Source organism: Trametes versicolor (genome assembly GCF_000271585.1).
Source record: "Trametes versicolor FP-101664 SS1 unplaced genomic scaffold TRAVEscaffold_3, whole genome shotgun sequence".
Lineage (NCBI taxonomy): Eukaryota > Fungi > Basidiomycota > Agaricomycetes > Polyporales > Polyporaceae > Trametes > Trametes versicolor.
In genome coordinates this window covers 1111653-1131805 of record NW_007360323.1, presented here as the reverse complement: position 1 = coordinate 1131805, position 20153 = coordinate 1111653, and the positions used below count along the sequence as shown (strand labels likewise).

The following is a 20153-nucleotide window of genomic DNA, read 5'->3' as shown; positions in this document are numbered from 1 at the left end:
AGTGCGAGTGTCCTAAGCGCCCATAGCATCTCTGCTCTGCATGCGCGCGTCTATCTCAGTCAGACCGCGCCGCCACTGCGGTAGCCTCCTCAGCTCCCAAGCTGAAGCACATCTATCCCCACCACCGCCCAAGCTCGTGGTTCGCGTGAAATGTCACTCCAGACGAAGAGAAAGTACGAAGAGCTCGACGATTCGGATGATGAAGAGCCTACACTAGGGCGACAGGTGCTGCCGGTCGCGAACCTCCCGGAGACATTTGACGGGGTGCCTGTGGATGGGCTGCAGTATCTTTTCATGGTTCGGTAGGTACAAATCGCTTCGCTTCGCCCTCAACGTCTGCTGAAGGTGGCCCCTTGTACAGCCGCGATGCACGCCAGCTTCCGCATGTAACACGCGTCGCAAACCCCTACGACGTCCCGGAGGACCCCTCGGCCGCACCGCTCCCAGGGTCCAATGGGTCAACACCACGCCGAGATCTCCTTCCCTCAGAGGAGTGGCGGGAGACGTTCGTGAGGCGGTTCAAGAATTTCCGTAAGGTGTGTACACTAGCCCCTCTACCGAAAGTCCCCGCGCCGACACAGCCCAGAATTCCACCCAGCCCACTGTCCGCGTTCACATCCCTAACCCTATTTCGAGCATCCTCCCATCCATGAAGGAACGTGATATGTGGTGGGCGTTCCTCGCGGGCCGCCCGGAGAGTGAGTGGAACCCGCCCAAGAAGCCAAAACAGCCCAAAGTCTCCCGGTGGCAGAAGAGGGCGCAGGGCGCACGCTTTGCCGACGACGTTCAGGAGAACGCATCGCTCTCGTACGACGCGCATCAGGGTGGGTCCTCTGAGGCTGGGCCGAGCAACATGAGCTTCGAGATGGAGACTGGACCATCGACGCCTGGAGCTGGTGCACGGTCGTTACCGACACCTTCTGGGACGCCCGCCCCGCCAGACCTTCCTGCGGACAGTTTGTTGCTGGATGTGGAGGCATCGCTTGAGCAACGGGCGCCTCTCAAAATCATTGCACGGGAACCTACACCAAGTCTCCTGCAACATATCGACCACGTATGTCCATTTCGTTGACCTATGTCAGCGCGCACTGATAGTCCCTTGAACGCCAGAGATACGCCATACATCTCTTGATGTACTTCACGCACTGGATCACCCTGCGGGTCGAACAATCATCGATGCCGCTGACGGATATCACCCCGTCGCACGCACGCTGGATGTTCGCACTGTTGTCGCGCGTCGATGACTGGATATCAAGCGATGAAACGAGTCTCCTGCGGAATCTGGCGCGCGCCTGCATCTCCCTCATGGGTGAAATCCGGCGGAGGCGTGCCGCGCAAAATGGATCGGAGGCTGGCGAAGTACCCGAGGAGGCGAGTATGATTGACGACGCATCGTGCTGGATGGTCATCGGCGTCATTACGGGGGTGTGGGGACAGCACGACTTGTGGATGGACGCGGAGGAGCTCCTATCCAAGGTCGAGACACAGGCAGAGGCCGACTCAAACCTTGCGTAACTTGTACAACTTATGACAATATTGCGTGCAATTGTCAGCCCCAAATTGTCAGCCCCAAATTGTCAGCCCCACATCAAAGGTTGTCTGCCAGTGTCGCGCAGAGTTGCTGGAGGTCCCAAGCCTACCGGCGACGTCGAGCGGTGACCGCCAGCGCAAGGTGGAATGTCTTGTCATGAAGGGCTTGGAAACCCGGTGAAGGGACGGTTGTACAGATAATATACGGCGGGCGGGGTCCGCCGAGGGAGGAGGCACGCCGGGGAGGGGGGTGGCTGTGGGGGACCGAGGCCACATGCCGGATATGGGATGATGCATACGGCGTGTCACGTCCAGTTCGCCGCCAGCGACGGCCGGAACGGCCAGTGTTCTCCGGCCGCGAAGGTGGCGGGAAGCGATCTCGACTTGCCTTTCAACCGTCACCGAGGTCTTTTTCTCGCCGCATCCTCGCGCACCCCACGTTCGTTCTCCCTCCCTGTCCTTGCACATCCCAACCCTACCCTCTTCCTTCGTCCTAATCCACCACAATGCGCTCTGTTGCCGTCCTCTTCGCCCTCGCCACCTCGGCTCTCGCCTACTCCGTCTCGGAGCCCACCAACAGCACTGGATGGACGACCAGCGGCCCCAACGAGGTCTCCTGGTCTAAGGTTGACACCGACGCCGCCAACTTCACCATTGTGCTCGTCAACCAGGTGTGTACCCCCCTACAGAAGTGCGGTGGCTCCTGCCTAACACCATGTCTCTAGGCCAGCTTCCCCCCGACCAGCCAGGTCCTAGACGCGCTCGTTGTCGGAACCCTCGGCAAGGTTACCGTGAACCCTCCCAGCGGTGGCTGGAAGGCCGGCACTGGCTTCCAGGTCAACCTCGTTAAGGACACCGACAACCTGAACACGATCCTCGCTCAGTCTGAGCAGTTCACCATCAAGAGCTCGTCTTCGTCCACTTTCTCTTCGGCGGCCTCTGGCACCGTCACCGCTGGCAGCGGGACTTTGTAAGTGCCAATATGTAAATGAAGCCCTCGCACGCATGCTGACCCTCTAATTTAGGACCGTCCCTGCCGCTTCGACTACCGGAGCTACCACCGGCGGTTCTTCTGCTACCGACAGCACGGACGCCCTCAACCCCACCAGCTCCGACACCTCCACGTCCCCCACGGGCAGCAACGGTGCCGCCCAGTCGATGGGCATGCAGGCTGGTGTCTTCGCCGGCCTGGCCCTCCTCGGCGCCTTCCTTGCTTAAACGAGGGAGCTTCTGAATCGAATCGTCCTTCTTGGCCCGATTTCTACGCTCCTCTATTCACTCTGAGGTTGGACGTTGGCATATCGTATGGTTGGACTATCTCCTAGATAGACATACTATACAGATCGGTAACTACAGATGGGGTTGTTGAAACAGTGTTGGTAGCGTCTCTCGCTGTTTATCACAACGCGCCTTGATAAAACACTGCGCTCCTGTGCCCACACGACGAATTGATAGCCAAGCTTTGAGCATGAAGAGGTCAGTATCCGCCCTGAGTACTTACTGAGTGCGTGCCTCAAAGTGCGAGCCGCGGCTCCGCTTTGAACGGACCGGGTACCAGAAGCGCTACGATCGCTCAGCAGGAGGCTGCTTATTACTTTGCAGCCAACGACCATGACTTCGACGCAGGAAGAGTACGACCACTTCGAGCACCTGCTCCCGCCCAGCTGGAAGACGCAGGTGACGGCGTGGCTGCAAGAAGATACGCCGTCTTTCGATTACGGCGGCTTCGTCGTAGGGGAAGCACCGCGCGAGGCGTTCCTTCTCGGCAAAGGGAGCAAGACCGCGGTGCTTGCAGGCGCGCCGTTCTTTACCGAGGTCTTTACCCAAGTCGGTTGCGAGTGAGTACTCTATCTGTGTAACCTGCATGACAATCTGCTAGTGCGCTGTGTGCACGGCTGTCGATCTCGGACTCAGCGGGAAATATGACTGATGCGCGCTTGTAACAGAGTCGAATGGCACCTGAAGGAGGGCGAGACGTTCGAGCCCGTGAAGCACGTCGCGACCGTCAGAGGCAAGGCACGGCACATCCTCCTTGGCGAGCGTGTCGCGCTCAACATGCTCGCGCGCTGCAGTGGCATCGCTACTCAGTACGTCCTCCCTTTCCTGCGTGGATGCGCTGCTGACGGCGGCACGCTCGCGATCTAGGTCCAAGAAGATCAAGGACCTCGCGCGCGCGAATGGGTACAAGGGAATCGTCGCGGGCACGCGCAAGACGACGCCGGGCTTCCGTCTCGTCGAGAAGTACGGGATGCTTGTCGGTGGGATCGACCCCCACCGCCACGACCTTTCGAGCATGATCATGCTCAAGGATAACCACATCTGGTCCTCCGGTGCGATACCCTCCTCCCGCGCTCACGAGCAATGTTCTTACACCCGCTCTGATGTCATGCACTTTCTTACTCTGCCGTAACCGCCGTCGATCCCGCGTGTTCTCGTCCGTCCCGCGATCTCACAATAAACTCTACACAATTGCCCGTCATCCCACATACGGCAACTCCGCGCCCCGCGTCCGTGCACACCCTACATAGGCTCGATCACCAACGCGATCAAGCAGGCGCGCAAGGTCGGCGGGTTCAGCCTGTTGCTCGAGGTAGAGGTCGGGTCCGAGGCGGAGGCAAACGAGGCGATTGACGCGGGCGCGGACATCGTGATGCTCGACAACATCGAGGGCGCGGAGCTCGTGGGCGTCGCGCGTCGCCTGCGGGAGAAGTGGCGCGGGGAACGCAAGTTCTTGTTTGAAAGCAGCGGGAACATCACCGAGGCGAATCTGCACGAGCGCGCGATTAATGGTGCGTGTTGAGCTCTCCTGCGAGGTAGGTAGGGCACTGATGATGTGAGGCAGAGATCGACATCCTGAGCACGAGCGCGGTGCACCAGTCGGTGCAACACATAGATTTCAGTCTCAAGATCCAGAAGCCAAAGAACTAGGTGGACGCCGATGAAATAAATGGCAACCGAAAGCAACGGGAATTCCTCTGTAATAGATTGTCGCAGGATATCACAATACATATGTAGCCATACATCCAATCCTCTCTGCGGGCATAAACCACTCACGAACCCAAGCTAAACAACGAGAACGCATTCCCGCCCCTCACTGCATCCTTCTCTTTCTCCGTCCACCCCCACACACCATCGATCGCCTCCAGATTCTCCACTACACTCTTCCACTTCTCCGTCTCCCCCAACGGCGGGAAGAACGGGTGATCCGTGCCAAACAGCATCCGCCCGCTACCCAACCTCCGCTGCCCTACGCTGTCCACCGCGTTCGCGCCCGACGCCGCGGCGGACGTGCCCGCGGTCACGTACTTGTCGGCGCGCCCAATGGTGTCGCTCACGAACCCGAGCTCCTCCGCGCCGTACGCGACCGCGTCGAAGTAGAGCCGGCCGAGGTAGTAGCGTGCATCGTGCGTGAGGCGCGAGGCAACGACGGGGTCGTGCTCGATGCAGGAGGAGAGTCGGGAGGAGAGCGCGGGGAGCGCGCCGCCGGAGTGGGCGAGGAGCAGCCGCAGGGCTGGGTAGCGGTCGAGCACGCCCGAGAGGATCAGGCGTGTCGTTGCCTACCGGGTCGTGAGCATACATTGTAAACGGGGTTTAAAGAAAAGCTTCGTACCACCGTGGTCTCGAAGGGGAAACCGAGGGCGAGCGGGAGGACGTGTCCGTTATCCCGCGCGCCCCATGCGTCCTTGTCCACGCCGTAGTGTGGGTGGAGGAACACGACAAGGCCCGCCTTCTCGAGCGCACCCCACACTGGCTCCAGCGCGTCGTCGTCGAGGCCCTTACCGAGCCCGCGCGTGCCCATGATCACGCCCTTCAAGTGTGGGAGCTTGCTAATCTGCGCGACGGTGGAGACGAGCGAGTCGGCGGATGCCCCAGGGACGAGCGGGAGCAGGCCGAAGCCGTAGAGGCGCTTCGCGCTGGGGAGCGCGGCCAACGAGGGACCGGCGGAGCAGTAGTCCTCCATGTCGGTGTTCAGCTCTTCGGCGAGCTTGTGTGCATCGGGGGCGGGGAGGAAGTCGAGCCATGGGTTGGCCGAGCTATCGCCGCGCGTGCACTCGTATATTAGAACCTGCGATATAGGACACTTTAGGCAGCACGCACCTCACAACAGAGACGTCTATGGCATGGCGGTCCATGAACTTGAGCTTCTCATCTCTGTCCCAGTACTTCGCGCAGGTTCAGTACCGCTGCACGGACGGCGCGCTATCGTGGACGCAAGGAGTGCGCAAGTACCTGTGAGCCGATCGGTCGCCCCTCGCTGGGCTCATCGTCGAGAATGAGGAGGCGGTCTTCCGGTTTGCCTTCAGCTGAGGTACGCGTGAAGATGCGCGGGACAGAGGTGCGGCTCCGGAGGAACGCGGCGTAGCGCGGGAGGTAGACATGCGTGTGGATGTCGACGAGCAGGCGGTGCGCGGCGGCCATGGCGAGCTGTGTGATGCGTGTTCTGCGGGGGAGCCTGCTCGCGTGCTACTTATACGTAGCAGCAGGTGAAGGAAACGACAGAGGAGTGAGGGGAGGAGTGAGGGGAGGAGCGAGGGGAGGCGCGATAGTAACGCACGGCGAGGCGCGCATCGTCAAAGTCGCGGCCACGTGAGACGCACCTTTGCAGACCTCCGCGCGCTCGACTGGGAAGGCTGCTCTCACATGGACGTCGTGCTCGCGATCGGATAGAAGATCGCTCTCATCTCCCATAAATCCACCGTCAATTGCCCGCAAATGCGAATGTTATCAAGAGCAGCCTCAGTGTGTGAGCGCGAGAGCGAAAGAGGGAAGCGCGGGAGTCGGAGCAGGTACGGACCCCCTCGACGACCCCCACATGCCTACTCGGGCAAGGCGCACCAGACCCGCGAGAAGCTCGTGGACGCGACGAAGCCGAGGGATATTAATGCTGGTGTGGACAAGGCCTTAAGGCGGCACGCTCGCATGCCCTAGTCGATGCCACCCGGTCTGCGCCTGGCATTACCGCTGTCATTGTAGCCATCAAGCCATTGGCAGTCTTTCTTACGGGAGCCCCGTCTGAGCCGCGAATCCCTTTGTGTCTCACCTTCTTGCCCTCGTCACCCACTCGCTCATCGCCCATCTTTCTCCACACCAACACCAACACCACCAATACCATGGCACTCGCCGGCTCGAGCACCACTCCCGACCAGACCGTGGCCGATCTTCAATCACTTCAGCGGGAGGTGCGTGCTGCTGTTCCGTGTTTGGCAGGAGCCCTCATCGGGGTGGCTTTGATTGCAGCTCGTAGGCGTCATATCTGCGGCCCAACGCGCTCAAGACACCCTCGGGCAAGCTTTGCTTGGGGCCGATGCCCGCAACAAAGTCCTGCGCGCGAAGATCGAGGACCTCGAGGCGCAGAATCTCGAGCGGGCATTCAAGATCCGCGCGCTGGAGCACGAGAACGCGGAGTTGCAAGAACGGCTCGCGGGAGCAGGGGTTGCGCCAGATTCGGACAGTGGCACAGTCGCTGCGGAGAGAGACCGTGCTTTGCGAAAGCTTGAGAAGGCACACAAGGTGATCAAGCAGTTGTTGAAGGTGAGGATCCAATTTGTCCATATCAGCTGGGTGCTCAATATGCTGTATGTGGTCATCCTTAGGGCGTGAATCCGGATTGTACCTGTGAGGCGGGTCAACAACTACGAAGCGACGGTGGTACCGTGTCATCGCAGTCACAACCGCAACCCTTACGACGCGCTGTAGACTCGGATGACGAGTCCACCGTCCGACCGCCACGTTCCGTTGCGAGCACCCGCGGCAGGGGTACTCCTGTGCCTCTTCCGACCAAGACCGAGCGGCCAAGGATCGCGCCCGTAGAACCAAGAACGCCGGTATCTTCGCAGGAGAGTATATCGACCATCTCGTCGGCGTCAAGCTCTTCCGATGCCGCCTCATCTGCTTCGAGAGCGAGGATGAAGGACAAGGTCGACTGGTACTTGGAGTTCGATAAGCTGCCTGCGACAGTCGAAATGCGGCACGGTCCCATCCCGTTCGAAGTCCTGTCGCAGCAGCTGGGTTTCGATGGGGAAATTGTGAGTGGTCCTACATGTCGTACCAGCTAGCCACTCAGGGAAATTACGGTAGGAAATGGAAATAGAAAGGTATGGACGTACTTGGGGGGTGATGGTCAGCGCTAAACCTGTATCACAGCTTGGAGACAACTCCTGGATATGATACGCGCATGTTCACGGGGGCGGATGTGGCCTTTGCGTTTAGGCCATACGTCCTGGAGGGCCCTGACTCGACGTGCCTCATTGGGTGGGGCAGCGCGGAGATGGTAAAGCGTCTCGAGGCGTCGACCAAGACGCTCGGGGACATGAACCTGTTCATATGGCCTATGAAGCAGGTGCGTGTACCACTCCATAATTGTATCTGCATCCTACATGAGTGTTGACCGAACTCGGTAGGACGCGGGCTGGTTCTACGTCGGCCTGCACTCGTTTACGTTCGTGGAAATAGGGCCTATGTGGTCTAAGCTACGTAAGACGGTAAGTGTTATTTGGACACCTACCTTCAGAGCAGGCGACTTACCGTGGCGGTACTACAGGACAAACAGCGACTCCTCGCGGAGCTCAGCGAGCGAAACCCTGACATGGACACGGCGAAGTTCCGCAAGGACGTCAAAGAGGGTAGGATCCAGCAGTACTGCCTCGAGCTGGAGAGCCTGGGTCGCGCAGAGTCCCTGGATTTCATGCGCGAGTACGGGTTGCTTGCCGGCGACTAGAGACTGCAAGGCTTTCTCAAGTTGTTGGGTTTCGAACTTGAACATCATCTGTCGGTATGTCCTTGTATTTCGTTTGATATACCCTTCACGCGCGTTCCAGGGAGCCCACGGATTTTGTTTCGATATTTATGCAGCGTTGTACAAGCCTGGAATATATATGTTTGCCTTGACTGTGGCGCCGAGGTGAGGCAGGATGAGGGGGTCATGGCAATCAGGCACTGCGGCAGGCGAGCAGCGATGCTCGGCGTGTTGAGGTTGGGACGGCGGCCACGTGGGAAACGCGATCGAGAAGGCCTGGAAGCGCCGCGGAGGGCGTCCGTCTCGCGGCTGAAGCAGCCCGCCCCTTCCTCCCGTCAGCCGCTCCGCCTTTGTCTCTCACCTACTCTCACATCGCGTTCGTGCTCTCTGCCAACGCCAACCCCGACGCCCTCCCGCCCTCCCCTCCTCATCCTTCACGATGCGTGTCTGCTCGGCGTCCGCAGCGCGCTTCATTACACTCATTTCTTTCGCGCTCCTTTCCTCACACTCTTTCATCTTGGCAAACGCTCAGAGCACCACCGATCTGGGCAGCGGCATTACCAACGACCTTCCTGGGTCGTCGTCGACGCAGGCATCTGTGCCTGTGACTAGCCCTTCTTCAACGCCCGAGGCATCGACGTCTACGCCTACGACGACCAGCGAGCCGCCAACCACTACGTCCCAAACCCCGACCACAACATCGACCCGGTCATCCACTGCCGCTCCTGTGACCACTAGTGCGACGCCCGATACTCAGTCTACCACCTCATCCACGTCCTCCGACACCGACTCTGCCACCCAGTCCTCGTCTTCTTCGTCCTCGTCTTCCTCTTCGTCCTCGTCCTCTTCTTCGAGCACCACTTCATCTTCGTCCACTTCCTCGTAAGTCAATTCAACACGCCAAGCGAATTTGACGGGACACTGCCTCACACGTCAATCGCACAGTTCTACTTCCTCCTCGTCCTCCTCGACGGGAGTCACCCTAGTCAAGACCACAGCTACTGCGACTACCACGTCCGCCTCGTCGCGCCATGTCTCCACAGGCACCGACACGACGGCCTACACATGGCTTTCTCCCACTGCTTCCGATGCCGCCGCTGCTGCGAACAACGTATCAGCATCATCCAACAGGTATGCATCCGCTCAACTGCCATCGTCAAAGATGCCCCTTCCCCGTGTGAACTCACATCCCATTTCTACAGCTTCTTTGACAACAAGGGTGCCGTCGCAGGAACCTTCTCCGTCGTTGGCGTAGTCGTCGTCGGAGCAATCATCGTCGCGATCCTCTACGCCAAACGTCGCGCTGCGCGTCTGCAAGATGAGGAGGACATGACGTACTTCGAGAAGTACAATGCCGGAAACGACAACATGAACGATGGTGTTGGGGAGATGAGCTTCGGCAACGATAACCCGAACGAGGCACAGATGACGACCCACGCTGCTCAGGACGCATACCCTGATCGTTCGATGCACTACGGCCTTCCGACGATGGACGAGTACGCCCAGCCCCAGCCTATGGGCATACCGTATGGCGCCGCCGCCCCCGTCGTCGCCACTGGCGCAGGCATGGAATACCCCGCTGGCACCGCCTATGCTCGTGCCCAGGCTCAGCAAGGCCAGCAGTACCAGTACGAAGGCTACGGCACCGCCGCCGCCACCGGGTACGGCCAGGACTACAACACCCAAGGCCAATACCAGGACGCGTACTACGAGTCGCGCCAGTCCCCGAGCTCGCCCACGCACCCGTACGCCGACCCGCGCAACTCGCCCCGGCAGGAGGGGGCCCCTGCCGTGCAGCAGCACCAGGCGTCCTACGTTGACCTCGTCCATGGGGAGGCGCGCTGAAGCCTGGGCTGAAAAGCCCACGCGCCGGTGATAAACCTGGTGGCTTCCCGGACACGTTCGCTGCGTCCGGACAGCCTCGCACAGCGCGCGGGCGATATACCCACCACAGACCCTCCACAAGATATCATTCCGTATATATAAGGCGAGCGCTTCTTGCTCACACCTTCGCCCGCTCGCCTGTCGGCCCCCACTACTTTGTTCGGCACCCAACTCTTTTTTGCGGCTCCCTGGTTCCCCCGGCTCGCGATTTCGGTGCCTCCTGTGCCTGTACGTCTATATGGGTCCACGATGCATGACTTTTTTGTGTGTTTGTGTTTGTATACCTACCCCCCTGCCGCTTCCTCCTCCCCGGACTTCCGTCCAACCTTTGTCACTCGTATGGATTCGCACGTCTCGGTACTTACTGGGACTCGTTTTGTGTGCGCAATGACACCACCGCAGAAATTAGCACCTACTACCTGTACGTTCTACCCCCTGTACACCTTGCCATTTCGGCGTGCAGCGAATGGAATCTCGCAGTTCCTAGGCCGAACCTGAGCGAGTGGGTTTCCTGCTTCCCCGACGGTAACTGTAAGCTCCGAGGAGACGCTCCTCCGGGGCCATCACGCGGGCCGGACCCCGGCGGGAAATGAGTAGCGCGAATTCGAATGCGGGGGTGGCTGAGGCTCACACTCCCTCCTCGTCGCGTCCCTCATGATCATCCCAACTTCTCGTGTATCCGGCTTGACTGTGCTGAGGAGTGCGCACGTACGATGTGCAGCGCGAAGATTCATACAGACTGGGCAGCCGCCAGCGAGCGCGGGCGTGGGCCCAGCGGAAGCGTATCTCGAGCCGGTCCCTAACCACCCCGGAATCACCTCCTTGCTGCTGAACAGGCCAAAGGCGAAGAACGCGATATCCATGAATCTGTTGAAGGTGCGCTGCATTTGTATGTTGCTCAATTCCTTCTCAGTGAGCTTATACGGCGCGCCGCAGGAATTCCAAGAATGCCTTGACAAAATCCAGTTCGACAAGACGTGCGTGCCCCGCTAGCCCCATAGTCCCACGGGATCTAGAATGCTGCTGACGGCGTTGCTATGCACAGTACACGCGTGTTGATAGTACGCTCCTCAACGCTCGGGTCGTTTTGCGCAGGCGCGGACCTCGTCGAGCGCGCGGGTATGTCAAAGGCGCAGGTGGACAAATTCCTCATCGACCTCCGCCGCGCGCTCGGCACGCTCGAGGGCTTGCCCGTGCCCACCGTCGCTGCGATTGACGGGCCTGCGTTAGGCGGAGGGCTTGAGCTCGGGCTGGCGTGCGACTTGCGAGTGGCAGGTAAGTGCCTCGCAATGGGTGAGGTGATACAACGGGCTAATGAGTCGGACTTCTGCCAATGTCAATAGGTCATGCGGTGACAAAGATCGGCCTGCCGGAGGTCAAGCTTGGTATCATCCCGGGCGCGGGAGGGACACAACGCCTGACTCGCCTCTTGGGGCTCGCGAAGGCGAAGGACCTCATCTTTACTGCGCGAGTGCTCACCGCCGCAGAGGCGCACCAGTTCGGTGGGCGCACTAGCCTCTTTTTGGGAACAATTGTGCTGAGCCGCAACGTACTCTAGGTGTCGTCGACTATGTATCGGACCCCGAAACGTCTGCCTTTCACAAGGCGATGCAATTGGCCAAGCAGATGAGTGCGAACGGTAAGCTGCACGCGTATATTCATCAGTGGGTGGTGGCCGATGCTCTACCCGCAGCGCCACTTGCCCTCAAAGCTGCCAAGCAAGCCATCTCCAGAGTGCCCGAACTCGGTTTGGAATCTGGTACGTTTCAGCAGACACCGCTCCCATGTGGTGCAACTCCTAATAGATTCTCACACAGGTCTCGACTTTGAACGGGCGTCATACGAGCCATTGTTGCACACCAAAGACCGCCTGGAGGCGCTACAAGCGTTCAAGGAGAAGCGGGCGCCCGTCTTCAAGGGCGAATGAGGGGATCCATCCACACCAGCACTACTGTAACATTACATTTACATGCGGACATGCACACACCAGGTATCGATACCACACAGCGGAGGGTTCTGAATAAATTACGCATCCCACCAGGCTTCATCCTCCGAGGCTTCCGCTCCACGCCTCCGTCCGAGGCCACATACCTACACCTCACGCCCCGATGTTGCTGAACCGCGACGGCCGCGCGCTCGCGAACTGCGACGCGATGTTGCCCGCAAAACTGCTCATGCCCTGCATCGGCGGCATGCTCGGCATGCTGATCTCGCGCAGCGGCTCGAGGTCCTTCATGATCATGCTCAGCCGCCCCATGCCAAAGCGGTCGCGCACGCCCTTGCCGTCCGCGCCCGCGCCCCCGGGGCCGCCGTCCGCCGCGTCGTTGAAGCCCTTCTCCGCCTGGCCCCAGTCGGAGCGCTGCGCGAGGTACGGCCGGAGCAGGTTCGCGTCGATGCGGCCGAGGTAGCCCTCGGTGATGTACGACTTGAGGATGTCGGGCTTCACGAGGAAGACGTTGCCGAGCTGGCGGATGAACTCGAAGCGTTCGTGGAGGGAGGGGATGGAGAACGTGTCGATCGTGTCTTGGTAGGACTTGAGGTCCTTGGCGAGCATCAGGCCGCCCGTTGCGCTCACAGGGAACTTCTTGAGGTGCTCCAGAAGCAATCTGCCGGGCCACGATTAGCGTCTTGCCGCGTATCTGGTTGGGGGTGAATACGTACCCGTGGAAAGCCACGCCGACCTCTGTCAAGAACACTTCGAGATTCTTCCCGCTCAGGTTCGCCTTGGCCGCATCGCGCACTTTCTCGAGCGTTTCGCAGCATGCTAAGCAAGGCTCGGTGTTTACCCGCGCAAACGACAAATCATCGTTCCTGGGCTTGAAGTCTGTACGCTTCTGTTTCGCGAGCTGGGTGGACAACCAGGTGATGATGCCTGCCACAAATATGTGAGCATCGCTTTCCTAGATTCATATATGCGCTACTGTACTTACTGTCGGCCAACTTCTGCGTGACCTGGTTCGCGCCGCCCTCGATCCGGGAGACCGCCTGATTGTTGAACACGACCATCTCGCGCCGCACCGTGACAGAGCTACTTGCGAGCGGCAAGAGGGCCATCGTCACGTAGCGTTGCCACAAGTGACAAATGAGGTCAACCTCGCGAAGCACTGTGAGCGGCTGCATGCTTGGTTCTGACTTCGCGTCCGCTGCCTCAAGGCGAGCTTGTGCACTATACACAGATTTAGTCCCAGTAGCCGACGACGATAGCAGCACTCACGTCTCAAGGGCCGCCTCGATGTACGAATTGGCGATCACCGCAGAGAGCACTCTCAGCAACGCAAACGTAGTCTTCGGACTGCGTCCGATATCAGCAGTCTTTCATGGAAGAAACTCATACGGTGGCACGTACACGTCACTCGACGGACTCAGCTCCACACAGCGGCCGATGGCCTCCGCATGCCACCTGAGCATCTTCTCCGCGACATCGACGCTCAACATGCCATCCTCTTCACGGATGGGATCCTCCGCCGTCTTCTCGGGCGCACGATCCGTCGACGAGCCCAGGCCGCCGAAGCGCATGAGCGCAGCCGCCGCCTGAGCGGAAGTGGTAGAAGTTCCGGAGTTCGATGTTGTTGCAGCCGCGGCACTGAGCTGGTCGACCATGCGCCCGAACATCGACGATTTACCTTTGACGCCTGTTCTCTCCTGCATAACCGTCAACCGAATTCTCTTGTAACGATATGTTGAAAGCTCACGTGGTAGCGAGAGTACTTGGCCAGGTAGCTTGTGTAAAGCTCGCCTAGACTGTGGCTCTCTTTCTCGAGATACCGCTGCCCCTCGGTGTAGGGAACGAAGAGCTCTTCCATCGCGGTCTCGAGCATCGTGCTGATTGTCGCGGCTGTCGCCGTGTTGGAGGCTGCGGATGCAGGTATGCCTTTCACTGTACGATCGAATTCGTTGGCATCGATCGGTGAGCGGGGCACCACGGAAGGGAGCTCGTAGGCCTTGAGGTCTTCCACTAGGACGGATGTCTGTTGATGTACGAGTTGCAGTATTCGGAGGAAACCCAAGTCTGGCATCGTTGTTGTTCTCGCGACGAGTTGTTCCAAATGGTGTTGTATCTACTTTGTGCATGAGAAACCCACGCGACCCAGGCCCTATAAGTGGAGACATACCGATTGAGCAAATACTCGCTGGAGGAAGACTTGCATGACATATGCTGGGTTCGGGAATACGGCTTGTACAATCTGGGCTTCTTGGCCCACGGTCGTACGAATTTCGACGAATAAGTCTTGTAGACCAGGCTCTGTTACTGGTGGAGGAGCATCCGGGTCTGGTAGGGCTCCCCAGCTAGGATATTGTAGTGAGCTCGAGGCAACGGTGAATCAAAGGAGAGCATACAGTTGGTCACCAATGGCGGTCGACTCGGCAACTCGGTTGATGAAGAAGTCGTGCTGATTGACGTATACTTGTACACATGACGCACCCCCGTTGAAATCGAGAAGCGTTTGCGCACAATGCTGCGGCACATACGTTAGTATAATGTGCAGCGTATGCTATATCGAAGGCATTTACATGCATCATCTTCGGGTCGCCTCTCCGATATGCTCGGTCGAATAGGTGCAGCATGTCCTTTTCGAACTTCTCGCAATACCTGTCGATGTTCTCTCGTGTCTGTCGTGGTGACTGTGTTAAGCAAGCCCTCGTTTACGGCCAATAGAATCCCAACCTTGTCCGAGTGGGACAGGTCGACCTCTTTTGCAACAGTAGCTAACCGGCGCAAGAGGACGGCGACCTTCCGCCTGCCCTCCTTGCCCTCTTTCTTGAGGGCGTCAACGCGAGTCGTATCGTCCTTCGCGAACTGCCCGTAGTAGTCAATAAGATCATATGCGGCTTGCGCTCGCTGTCGTTGTTGGTGAACGGACTCCATCTGTTCGCCTGAAAAGAACAGTATCAATCAACCGTGAGCATCACACAAACATATACAGACCTATACGAATAGCGGTCCGACCGACTTCGTTCATCTTCGTCTCCATGCCGGAGAACGACTGGCCAACTGCCTTGCATCCGGATGGGTCAGCTTCCGGGTCCGGACATATGGTGCACTGGTATTCACCTCGAATCCCCGGTTTAGCTCTACCATCTTCTTCGAGTAGTCACGCTCCGCGACCCGCACGCTCTTCTCCATCTGCTCGGTCTTCGCCTGGACATCCTTGCGTACGGCGATGAGCTTATCCACGGCTGCCTCGAACGTGCGGATGAACGGCTTCGGGTCGAACGCTGGTGTATGGTTCCGGTCATGCACGCGCAGCATGCGCGACGTTACTAGGACCACTCACGTCCGGGGTCCGCTTTGGACTGTGCAATGAGCTTCTCGGAGATCGCACCGACGAAGTCCTTCACGTCGAACTTGTCCTAAACGCATTGCGCATGTCAGCGCGCGCATGGTAATACGAGATCATTCATTAGTACTTCGAAGGCCTCCAGGCGAAGATGGTCTTGCACGGACGGTTCCAGTGCGCGAGGCGGTAGCGAAGTCATGCTTTAAGTCCGAATCTCTTGCAGGTGCGTGCTAGGTTGGCTTGAGACCAGACAACAGAGAGATTTCAGCTCGCAGATGCGTAGTGAGGAAAGCAGTCTGCGGAAAGTACGGAGGGTCTAGTTGCGTGCGCAGCCACTACGAGGTGGTGGATCTGGATACAGCATCCGTACCGACGCGACTGCGACGCGCCCCCGCCCCGATCATGCCTCGGTGATCTAAGCGCCTATGTGGACGTCAGATCCTGAATGTATGTCCGACCATGTATAGCACTGAATATATCCTACGTCCAATGTACAACCCAAGCCGGCATTCAAGCGTACTAAACTATCATACATATCCTCTGCGTCCTCATCTACCACGACTCTAGGGGTCATCGACCCACTCCGAGTACTGCACCCGCTGAACATACTCCTTCACCCACGCCGGTCGCCTCTCATGCCGTGCCGCAATCTGCTCCTGCGCCGCCGCCCGTACCTGCTCGTCAGGCGTCAGCGGAGGGGCGTCCTCGCCCGCCGACTCCCGTTCCGCCCGCGCAGTCATCGCCGCCTCCCGTGCGTTCGCCTCCGTCCGGATGCGTCCCTCGCGCCGCCTCAACGCTGTCCGGCGGCGGTCCCACGCTGCAGGGTGCAGCGTCAAGAGGAACAACGTAACGAACGTCTTCGCCTTCTGCACGATACCAGGCGGAGGCTGCTGGGTGTCCGTGTCGAGCAGCGCCTCTTCCGTGTTCAAGTTGATCATCGCGAGCCGGTTGAGCACCGCTTGAGGGAGTGTCCTGCTCGGGTTCCGGTTCACTGCAACAGGGGCCGGACCTGCGGGTGCTGCCGCTGCGCCACCTTGAGCAGGAGCACCGTTGGGCGCGGCAGGGTTGGCGGCGGCGGGATCATCACGGCGCTCGTGCCCGTCGTTTAGGACGAGGCGCATGGCATTCCATGCCTCGTAGACAATCCACGCACTCAGCAAGATCCCGAACAGGGGACGCTTGGATGGCGAGAAGAAGTAGAGCAGCAGCAGCGTGCGGAACGCGAGCATGAGCAGGGGCACGAGTAGAGCGCGCACAGGAATGGCGCGGATCTCTGCGCCCGCGGCCGCATCGTTGCCATTGCCAGGCAGGTTCTGGTCAGGTATCAGGCGCAGCGGCGGGAAGCCGAGCTCCTGCAGCCGTTGGTTGAGATTAGCGGTGGGCGTGTTCTGGTAGGCGGGGTACGGCGTTGAGGGCGCGTAGAAGAAGGGGTCGTTCGCAATCGAGAGGACGGAGAACGAATGCGACAGAACCTTCAACGCATGTGCCTGCGCAGGTGTCGGAACGGCGTTTGGCGTGGTAAGTGATAGGTACGGCATGCCCCTTGAGAGTGTATGAGCAATAGCGCGCGAGGCCCGAGATAGAAGACGTACTCGATCGTCACCGGCTCGTAGACCGCGCCCTGCTCGGGACTGCCTGACGGGAACGGTTCATCAAAGACTGCCGGCCATTCCCATCCCCGTGTAACGTAGAAATTCACCGACGCAGCGCGCCATGTTCCTAGCTCGGAGGTGGTCGGCTGCGATGGCAGCGCGATCGCCCCATCGGATAGAACAGACAAGGAGAGGTTGTGCAAGTGCTGAATGAACGCCAGGACCGGTACTGGAGCCGAAGGGTAGTGTGCCGGGCTAGCATGCGCAGAACGGGGAGGCTGAGGATAAAGCCGAGGTTGCGCTACTGGCGGACGCTGCGCAGTAGGTGTGGACGGAGAGGCCGGGGATGCCGCCTGAGAAACTGGAGAAAGCGTAGGAGGTGCAGCAGTCCATGCCGAGGGGTGAACCGCCAGGTGGACGACCCGTGAATCATCAGGAGACTGGTATCGTCGTCAGACCGTGTCGTACCCGGACGAACTGCAAGTGCTGCGCACCTTCCAGACGTCCTCCACCTTCTGGTCATCGTTCAGGAAGCGGCCTTTGAAGACAAGCCGTTGTCCCTCGGGGGAAGGTGACCCCGGGCAGACTCTGGCGATTTCCTGTTTGACATCGCGGATGGTGGACTGTGGCGGGGCATTGACTTGAAAGGAATGAGAGTACGCAGGGAGCTCAACTCGCAAGGAATCAGATGACATGTAGGCGAACGCAGAAGGAGAACAAGGAACAGCAGCGAAGCTGTCTTGGCGCAGTACAAGGTGGGAAGAGGGCGCAGTGCTTGAGGAGAAGGGAGCAGGAGAGGGACGAGGCTGAGCTATCACCGATCCTTCTCAGCCAACGTGGAGGCACGGCGAGTGACGCAGTACACGTGACAGAATGGCGTAACCGTAACGCTCGTCACACTATTTGCATATAGGCGCTTAGTCAGCAGACAGACGAATGCGGAAGGAACGCGTCCCTGGATGCATCATCTCTCCTTGTCCTCTCCCACATCGACCCCGCACGCGCGTACTGTGGGAGAACAGGTCCCCCGAGCCCGCGGACAGGCAGAGTACAAGGCCGACCAAGTAATTGAAGGTGCGCGACTTGCGCCGTTCCTACCTTCGACCGACTAACGCGGCGCGCAGAGAAGCACAAACATCATTCACCGCACATCTATACCACGTGTTCGCGAACAGCCAATGTCCATCGCTCACAGCGTTTGATACAGCGCACTACTTAACTCGTCCGAGCTACTCCCTTGTCCCCTCATCTCCCCCATCTCCCACACCCGCCACGCCAGACAACAACCGCCGCCCGAGCTAGCCCCGCACCGCCCTTGTTCGCCTTTTGGCAATCTTCCGACCCCGGGATGTCGGACTCGTCAACTTTCGACGCCCTCATATCTGAGCTCACTCGCGACGCCCAGCGCGTCCAACCAAAGGATACCCTCCAGTGGTGTGCGAACTGGTTTCAGACCCGACTCCAAGAGCAACGCGCACGCGCTCGCGACGTACTCTCCCGCCACTCCACCCTTGCGTCCGGCCTACCCGAAGATCACTACATGGATACACCGCTGAGTCCAACCGCAGGCGGGCCTACGAGCGTATCCCCCTTCTCCCACTCAAATGCTCAGGCCTTTGACAAACCAAGGAAGTCGATGTTCAACGGGAGGACCACTCCGAGCCCGTTCGGCACACTCAATGTTCCTGGAAACGCCCTCCTACCGGACAACAACGGCACATTGACCCCCGTGAGTCCTCCCAGCTTCCAGTTCGAGGGCGAGGACGTCGCTCCGACGACACCCATCTCGGCGCCGAACCCTTTCGCCTCGTTCGCGAACGGCTCCGGCTTCAACTTCAACCCCGATCCCAGCCCTGGCGACTTCCTCCACCCGCCCACCGCCACAATCCTGGCGCGGCGCACCTCCGTCAGCGCAGAATCGATCCCTGTTGACAGCGAAACGTATGAGCCCCTGCCGGTGTTCCCGAAGTCGGATGATCAGTTGCGGCGCATCCGCACATCAATTGCGAACAACTTCATCTTCCGCGATCTCGACGAGGAGCAGGAGACTGGCGTGCTGAACGCGATGCGCGAGTGCCGCGTCGTCGAGAACGAGGTCGTGATCCGCCAGGGCGACGTCGGCGAGTACTTCTACGTCGTCGAGAGCGGGCTGCTGCACTGCTACATCCGACCGGAGCCGCTCCCGCCCGCATGGCTGAGCGGGCCACTATCGAACGCGGAGAAGTTCACGCAGTCCGGATACCACGCCGAGTTCGGGAAGAAGGTCGCGGAGTGCGCCGAGGGCAGCTCGTTCGGCGAGCTCGCGCTCATGTACGGGCACCCCCGTGCGGCGACCGTGCTCGCGATGGAGCCGTCCACGCTCTGGTCGCTGGACCGCATCACGTTCCGCACGATCATCCTCAAGGCGGCGCATCGGAGACGCACTATGTACGAGCAGTTCCTCTCGTCGGTCGACCTGCTTGCGTCCCTGGAGCCGGAAGAGCGCAGCAAGATCGCGGACGCGCTCGTGAGCCGGATCTACGAGGACGGAGAGCCGGTCGTCCGTCAGGGCGAGATGGGCGACACGTTCTTCTTTGTGGAGGAGGGGAACGCCGTCGTCACCAAGGCCGCACCCGATGGCAGTGGGTCTGAGGTTGTAGGGCAACTGAAAAAAGGCGATTACTTCGGCGGTACGTATTTGCGCGCAGTTATCTCTGAGGAAGCATCGCTCATTTGGGTATCGCAGAGTTGGCATTGCTGCGGCTGGAACCGCGTGCCGCGACGGTGAGCGCAGTCGTGCGGAACAGCCCTTCCGCCCCGCGATTGAAGGTGGCTGCGCTGGATGCGCACGCGTTTACGCGACTGCTCGGGCCGCTACGCGAGATCATGGAGCGCAACGCCGGGCAGAGTTACGGGATCAACTCGCGGAGGTGAAGCGGATACCCCGGAAAACTTTCGTTCTGTGCTGTATTGGGTATGTTGTTTTCGATCTTGCACTGTCTCTGCTGCTGTATACCGACGAGTCCAGTCTCGCGATGGATTTTGAATTTGTATCTTGCGTGTAGCTTATGTAACTAGCGGTCGTCAGACGAAATTCCTCGCTGCGCAAGTGAACAGGTTCCATCCGAACTTCGACAGGCAAGCTCTCGCCAA

General features: G+C 59.5%; 10 protein-coding genes across 10 annotated transcripts; 7 read left to right on the top strand and 3 right to left on the bottom strand.

Moving 5' to 3' along the window:
- The first annotated feature begins 75 nt into the window (after positions 1 to 75).
- TRAVEDRAFT_69837 (uncharacterized protein) lies at positions 76 to 1564 on the top strand. The gene is made up of 4 exons (XM_008037249.1): positions 76 to 302; positions 362 to 536; positions 587 to 1054; positions 1111 to 1564. The coding sequence occupies exons 1-4, from the start codon at positions 151 to 153 to the stop codon at positions 1513 to 1515; spliced, it is 1200 nt and encodes a 399-aa protein (XP_008035440.1). The 5' UTR covers positions 76 to 150; the 3' UTR covers positions 1516 to 1564.
- A 359-nt stretch (positions 1565 to 1923) lies between these two features.
- TRAVEDRAFT_56791 (uncharacterized protein) lies at positions 1924 to 2980 on the top strand. Its single transcript, XM_008036977.1, has 3 exons — positions 1924 to 2201; positions 2256 to 2500; positions 2556 to 2980. The coding sequence occupies exons 1-3, from the start codon at positions 2037 to 2039 to the stop codon at positions 2746 to 2748; spliced, it is 603 nt and encodes a 200-aa protein (XP_008035168.1). The 5' UTR covers positions 1924 to 2036; the 3' UTR covers positions 2749 to 2980.
- Positions 2981 to 3141: 161 nt separating this feature from the next.
- TRAVEDRAFT_18187 (nicotinate-nucleotide diphosphorylase) lies at positions 3142 to 4458 on the top strand (the record flags this gene model as incomplete). The annotated part of the gene is made up of 5 exons (XM_008036532.1): positions 3142 to 3368; positions 3477 to 3617; positions 3676 to 3860; positions 4059 to 4319; positions 4373 to 4458. The coding sequence occupies 5 exons, from the start codon at positions 3142 to 3144 to the stop codon at positions 4456 to 4458; spliced, it is 900 nt and encodes a 299-aa protein (XP_008034723.1).
- A 122-nt stretch (positions 4459 to 4580) lies between these two features.
- Positions 4581 to 5949, bottom strand: TRAVEDRAFT_116156 (amidohydrolase 2; the record flags this gene model as incomplete). The annotated part of the gene is made up of 4 exons (XM_008037248.1): positions 4581 to 5087; positions 5141 to 5564; positions 5629 to 5693; positions 5761 to 5949. The coding sequence occupies 4 exons, from the start codon at positions 5947 to 5949 to the stop codon at positions 4581 to 4583; spliced, it is 1185 nt and encodes a 394-aa protein (XP_008035439.1).
- A 1245-nt stretch (positions 5950 to 7194) lies between these two features.
- On the top strand, positions 7195 to 8401 carry TRAVEDRAFT_56789 (uncharacterized protein). The gene is made up of 5 exons (XM_008036976.1): positions 7195 to 7556; positions 7609 to 7625; positions 7675 to 7870; positions 7932 to 8012; positions 8072 to 8401. The coding sequence occupies exons 1-5, from the start codon at positions 7437 to 7439 to the stop codon at positions 8246 to 8248; spliced, it is 591 nt and encodes a 196-aa protein (XP_008035167.1). The 5' UTR covers positions 7195 to 7436; the 3' UTR covers positions 8249 to 8401.
- Positions 8402 to 8624: 223 nt separating this feature from the next.
- On the top strand, positions 8625 to 10582 carry TRAVEDRAFT_27086 (uncharacterized protein). Its single transcript, XM_008036608.1, has 3 exons — positions 8625 to 9148; positions 9212 to 9397; positions 9469 to 10582. Exons 1-3 carry the CDS (start codon positions 8706 to 8708, stop codon positions 10109 to 10111), a joined length of 1272 nt encoding a protein of 423 aa, XP_008034799.1. The 5' UTR covers positions 8625 to 8705; the 3' UTR covers positions 10112 to 10582.
- A 222-nt stretch (positions 10583 to 10804) lies between these two features.
- On the top strand, positions 10805 to 12077 carry TRAVEDRAFT_44310 (ClpP/crotonase; the record flags this gene model as incomplete). Its single annotated transcript, XM_008036819.1, has 8 exons — positions 10805 to 10850; positions 10905 to 11026; positions 11087 to 11127; positions 11196 to 11425; positions 11494 to 11652; positions 11709 to 11789; positions 11844 to 11909; positions 11968 to 12077. 8 exons carry the CDS (start codon positions 10805 to 10807, stop codon positions 12075 to 12077), a joined length of 855 nt encoding a protein of 284 aa, XP_008035010.1.
- Positions 12078 to 12248: 171 nt separating this feature from the next.
- TRAVEDRAFT_44309 (exocyst complex protein) lies at positions 12249 to 15628 on the bottom strand (the record flags this gene model as incomplete). The annotated part of the gene is made up of 14 exons (XM_008036818.1): positions 12249 to 12756; positions 12812 to 13022; positions 13081 to 13316; positions 13365 to 13442; positions 13497 to 13792; positions 13843 to 14208; positions 14263 to 14437; positions 14489 to 14607; positions 14663 to 14761; positions 14817 to 15025; positions 15078 to 15147; positions 15204 to 15367; positions 15427 to 15502; positions 15560 to 15628. 14 exons carry the CDS (start codon positions 15626 to 15628, stop codon positions 12249 to 12251), a joined length of 2676 nt encoding a protein of 891 aa, XP_008035009.1.
- Positions 15629 to 15882: 254 nt separating this feature from the next.
- TRAVEDRAFT_27083 (uncharacterized protein) lies at positions 15883 to 17811 on the bottom strand. The gene is made up of 3 exons (XM_008036607.1): positions 17516 to 17811; positions 17022 to 17461; positions 15883 to 16971 (listed from the first exon to the last, which is right to left on the bottom strand). Exons 1-3 carry the CDS (start codon positions 17714 to 17716, stop codon positions 15993 to 15995), a joined length of 1620 nt encoding a protein of 539 aa, XP_008034798.1. The 5' UTR covers positions 17717 to 17811; the 3' UTR covers positions 15883 to 15992.
- Positions 17812 to 18160: 349 nt separating this feature from the next.
- TRAVEDRAFT_143313 (camp-dependent protein kinase regulatory subunit) lies at positions 18161 to 20096 on the top strand. Its single transcript, XM_008037247.1, has 2 exons — positions 18161 to 19690; positions 19747 to 20096. Exons 1-2 carry the CDS (start codon positions 18370 to 18372, stop codon positions 19932 to 19934), a joined length of 1509 nt encoding a protein of 502 aa, XP_008035438.1. The 5' UTR covers positions 18161 to 18369; the 3' UTR covers positions 19935 to 20096.
- The last annotated feature ends 57 nt before the right edge of the window (positions 20097 to 20153 follow it).

What these genes read in the sequence shown, in the direction of transcription:
- TRAVEDRAFT_69837 (XM_008037249.1), top strand. Translation starts at nt 151, where the DNA reads ATGTCACTCCAGACGAAGAGAAAGTACGAAGAGCTCGACGATTCGGAT. An exon ending in GGTTCAAGAATTTCCGTAAG is followed by an intron (nt 537 to 586) that starts GTGTGTACACTA and finishes GACACAGCCCAG; the next exon opens with AATTCCACCCAGCCCACTGT. An exon ending in TCCTGCAACATATCGACCAC is followed by an intron (nt 1,055 to 1,110) that starts GTATGTCCATTT and finishes CTTGAACGCCAG; the next exon opens with AGATACGCCATACATCTCTT.
- TRAVEDRAFT_56791 (XM_008036977.1), top strand. Translation starts at nt 2,037, where the DNA reads ATGCGCTCTGTTGCCGTCCTCTTCGCCCTCGCCACCTCGGCTCTCGCC. An exon ending in CCATTGTGCTCGTCAACCAG is followed by an intron (nt 2,202 to 2,255) that starts GTGTGTACCCCC and finishes CCATGTCTCTAG; the next exon opens with GCCAGCTTCCCCCCGACCAG. An exon ending in ACCGCTGGCAGCGGGACTTT is followed by an intron (nt 2,501 to 2,555) that starts GTAAGTGCCAAT and finishes CCTCTAATTTAG; the next exon opens with GACCGTCCCTGCCGCTTCGA.
- TRAVEDRAFT_56789 (XM_008036976.1), top strand. Translation starts at nt 7,437, where the DNA reads ATGAAGGACAAGGTCGACTGGTACTTGGAGTTCGATAAGCTGCCTGCG. An exon ending in TCATATGGCCTATGAAGCAG is followed by an intron (nt 7,871 to 7,931) that starts GTGCGTGTACCA and finishes CGAACTCGGTAG; the next exon opens with GACGCGGGCTGGTTCTACGT. An exon ending in GGTCTAAGCTACGTAAGACG is followed by an intron (nt 8,013 to 8,071) that starts GTAAGTGTTATT and finishes GCGGTACTACAG; the next exon opens with GACAAACAGCGACTCCTCGC.
- TRAVEDRAFT_27086 (XM_008036608.1), top strand. Translation starts at nt 8,706, where the DNA reads ATGCGTGTCTGCTCGGCGTCCGCAGCGCGCTTCATTACACTCATTTCT. An exon ending in TCATCTTCGTCCACTTCCTC is followed by an intron (nt 9,149 to 9,211) that starts GTAAGTCAATTC and finishes TCAATCGCACAG; the next exon opens with TTCTACTTCCTCCTCGTCCT. An exon ending in GTATCAGCATCATCCAACAG is followed by an intron (nt 9,398 to 9,468) that starts GTATGCATCCGC and finishes CCATTTCTACAG; the next exon opens with CTTCTTTGACAACAAGGGTG.
- TRAVEDRAFT_27083 (XM_008036607.1), bottom strand. Translation starts at nt 17,716, where the DNA reads ATGTCATCTGATTCCTTGCGAGTTGAGCTCCCTGCGTACTCTCATTCC. An exon ending in AGGTGGAGGACGTCTGGAAG is followed by an intron (nt 17,462 to 17,515) that starts GTGCGCAGCACT and finishes CGACGATACCAG; the next exon opens with TCTCCTGATGATTCACGGGT. An exon ending in TACGAGCCGGTGACGATCGA is followed by an intron (nt 16,972 to 17,021) that starts GTACGTCTTCTA and finishes TACACTCTCAAG; the next exon opens with GGGCATGCCGTACCTATCAC.
- TRAVEDRAFT_143313 (XM_008037247.1), top strand. Translation starts at nt 18,370, where the DNA reads ATGTCGGACTCGTCAACTTTCGACGCCCTCATATCTGAGCTCACTCGC. An exon ending in AAAAGGCGATTACTTCGGCG is followed by an intron (nt 19,691 to 19,746) that starts GTACGTATTTGC and finishes TGGGTATCGCAG; the next exon opens with AGTTGGCATTGCTGCGGCTG.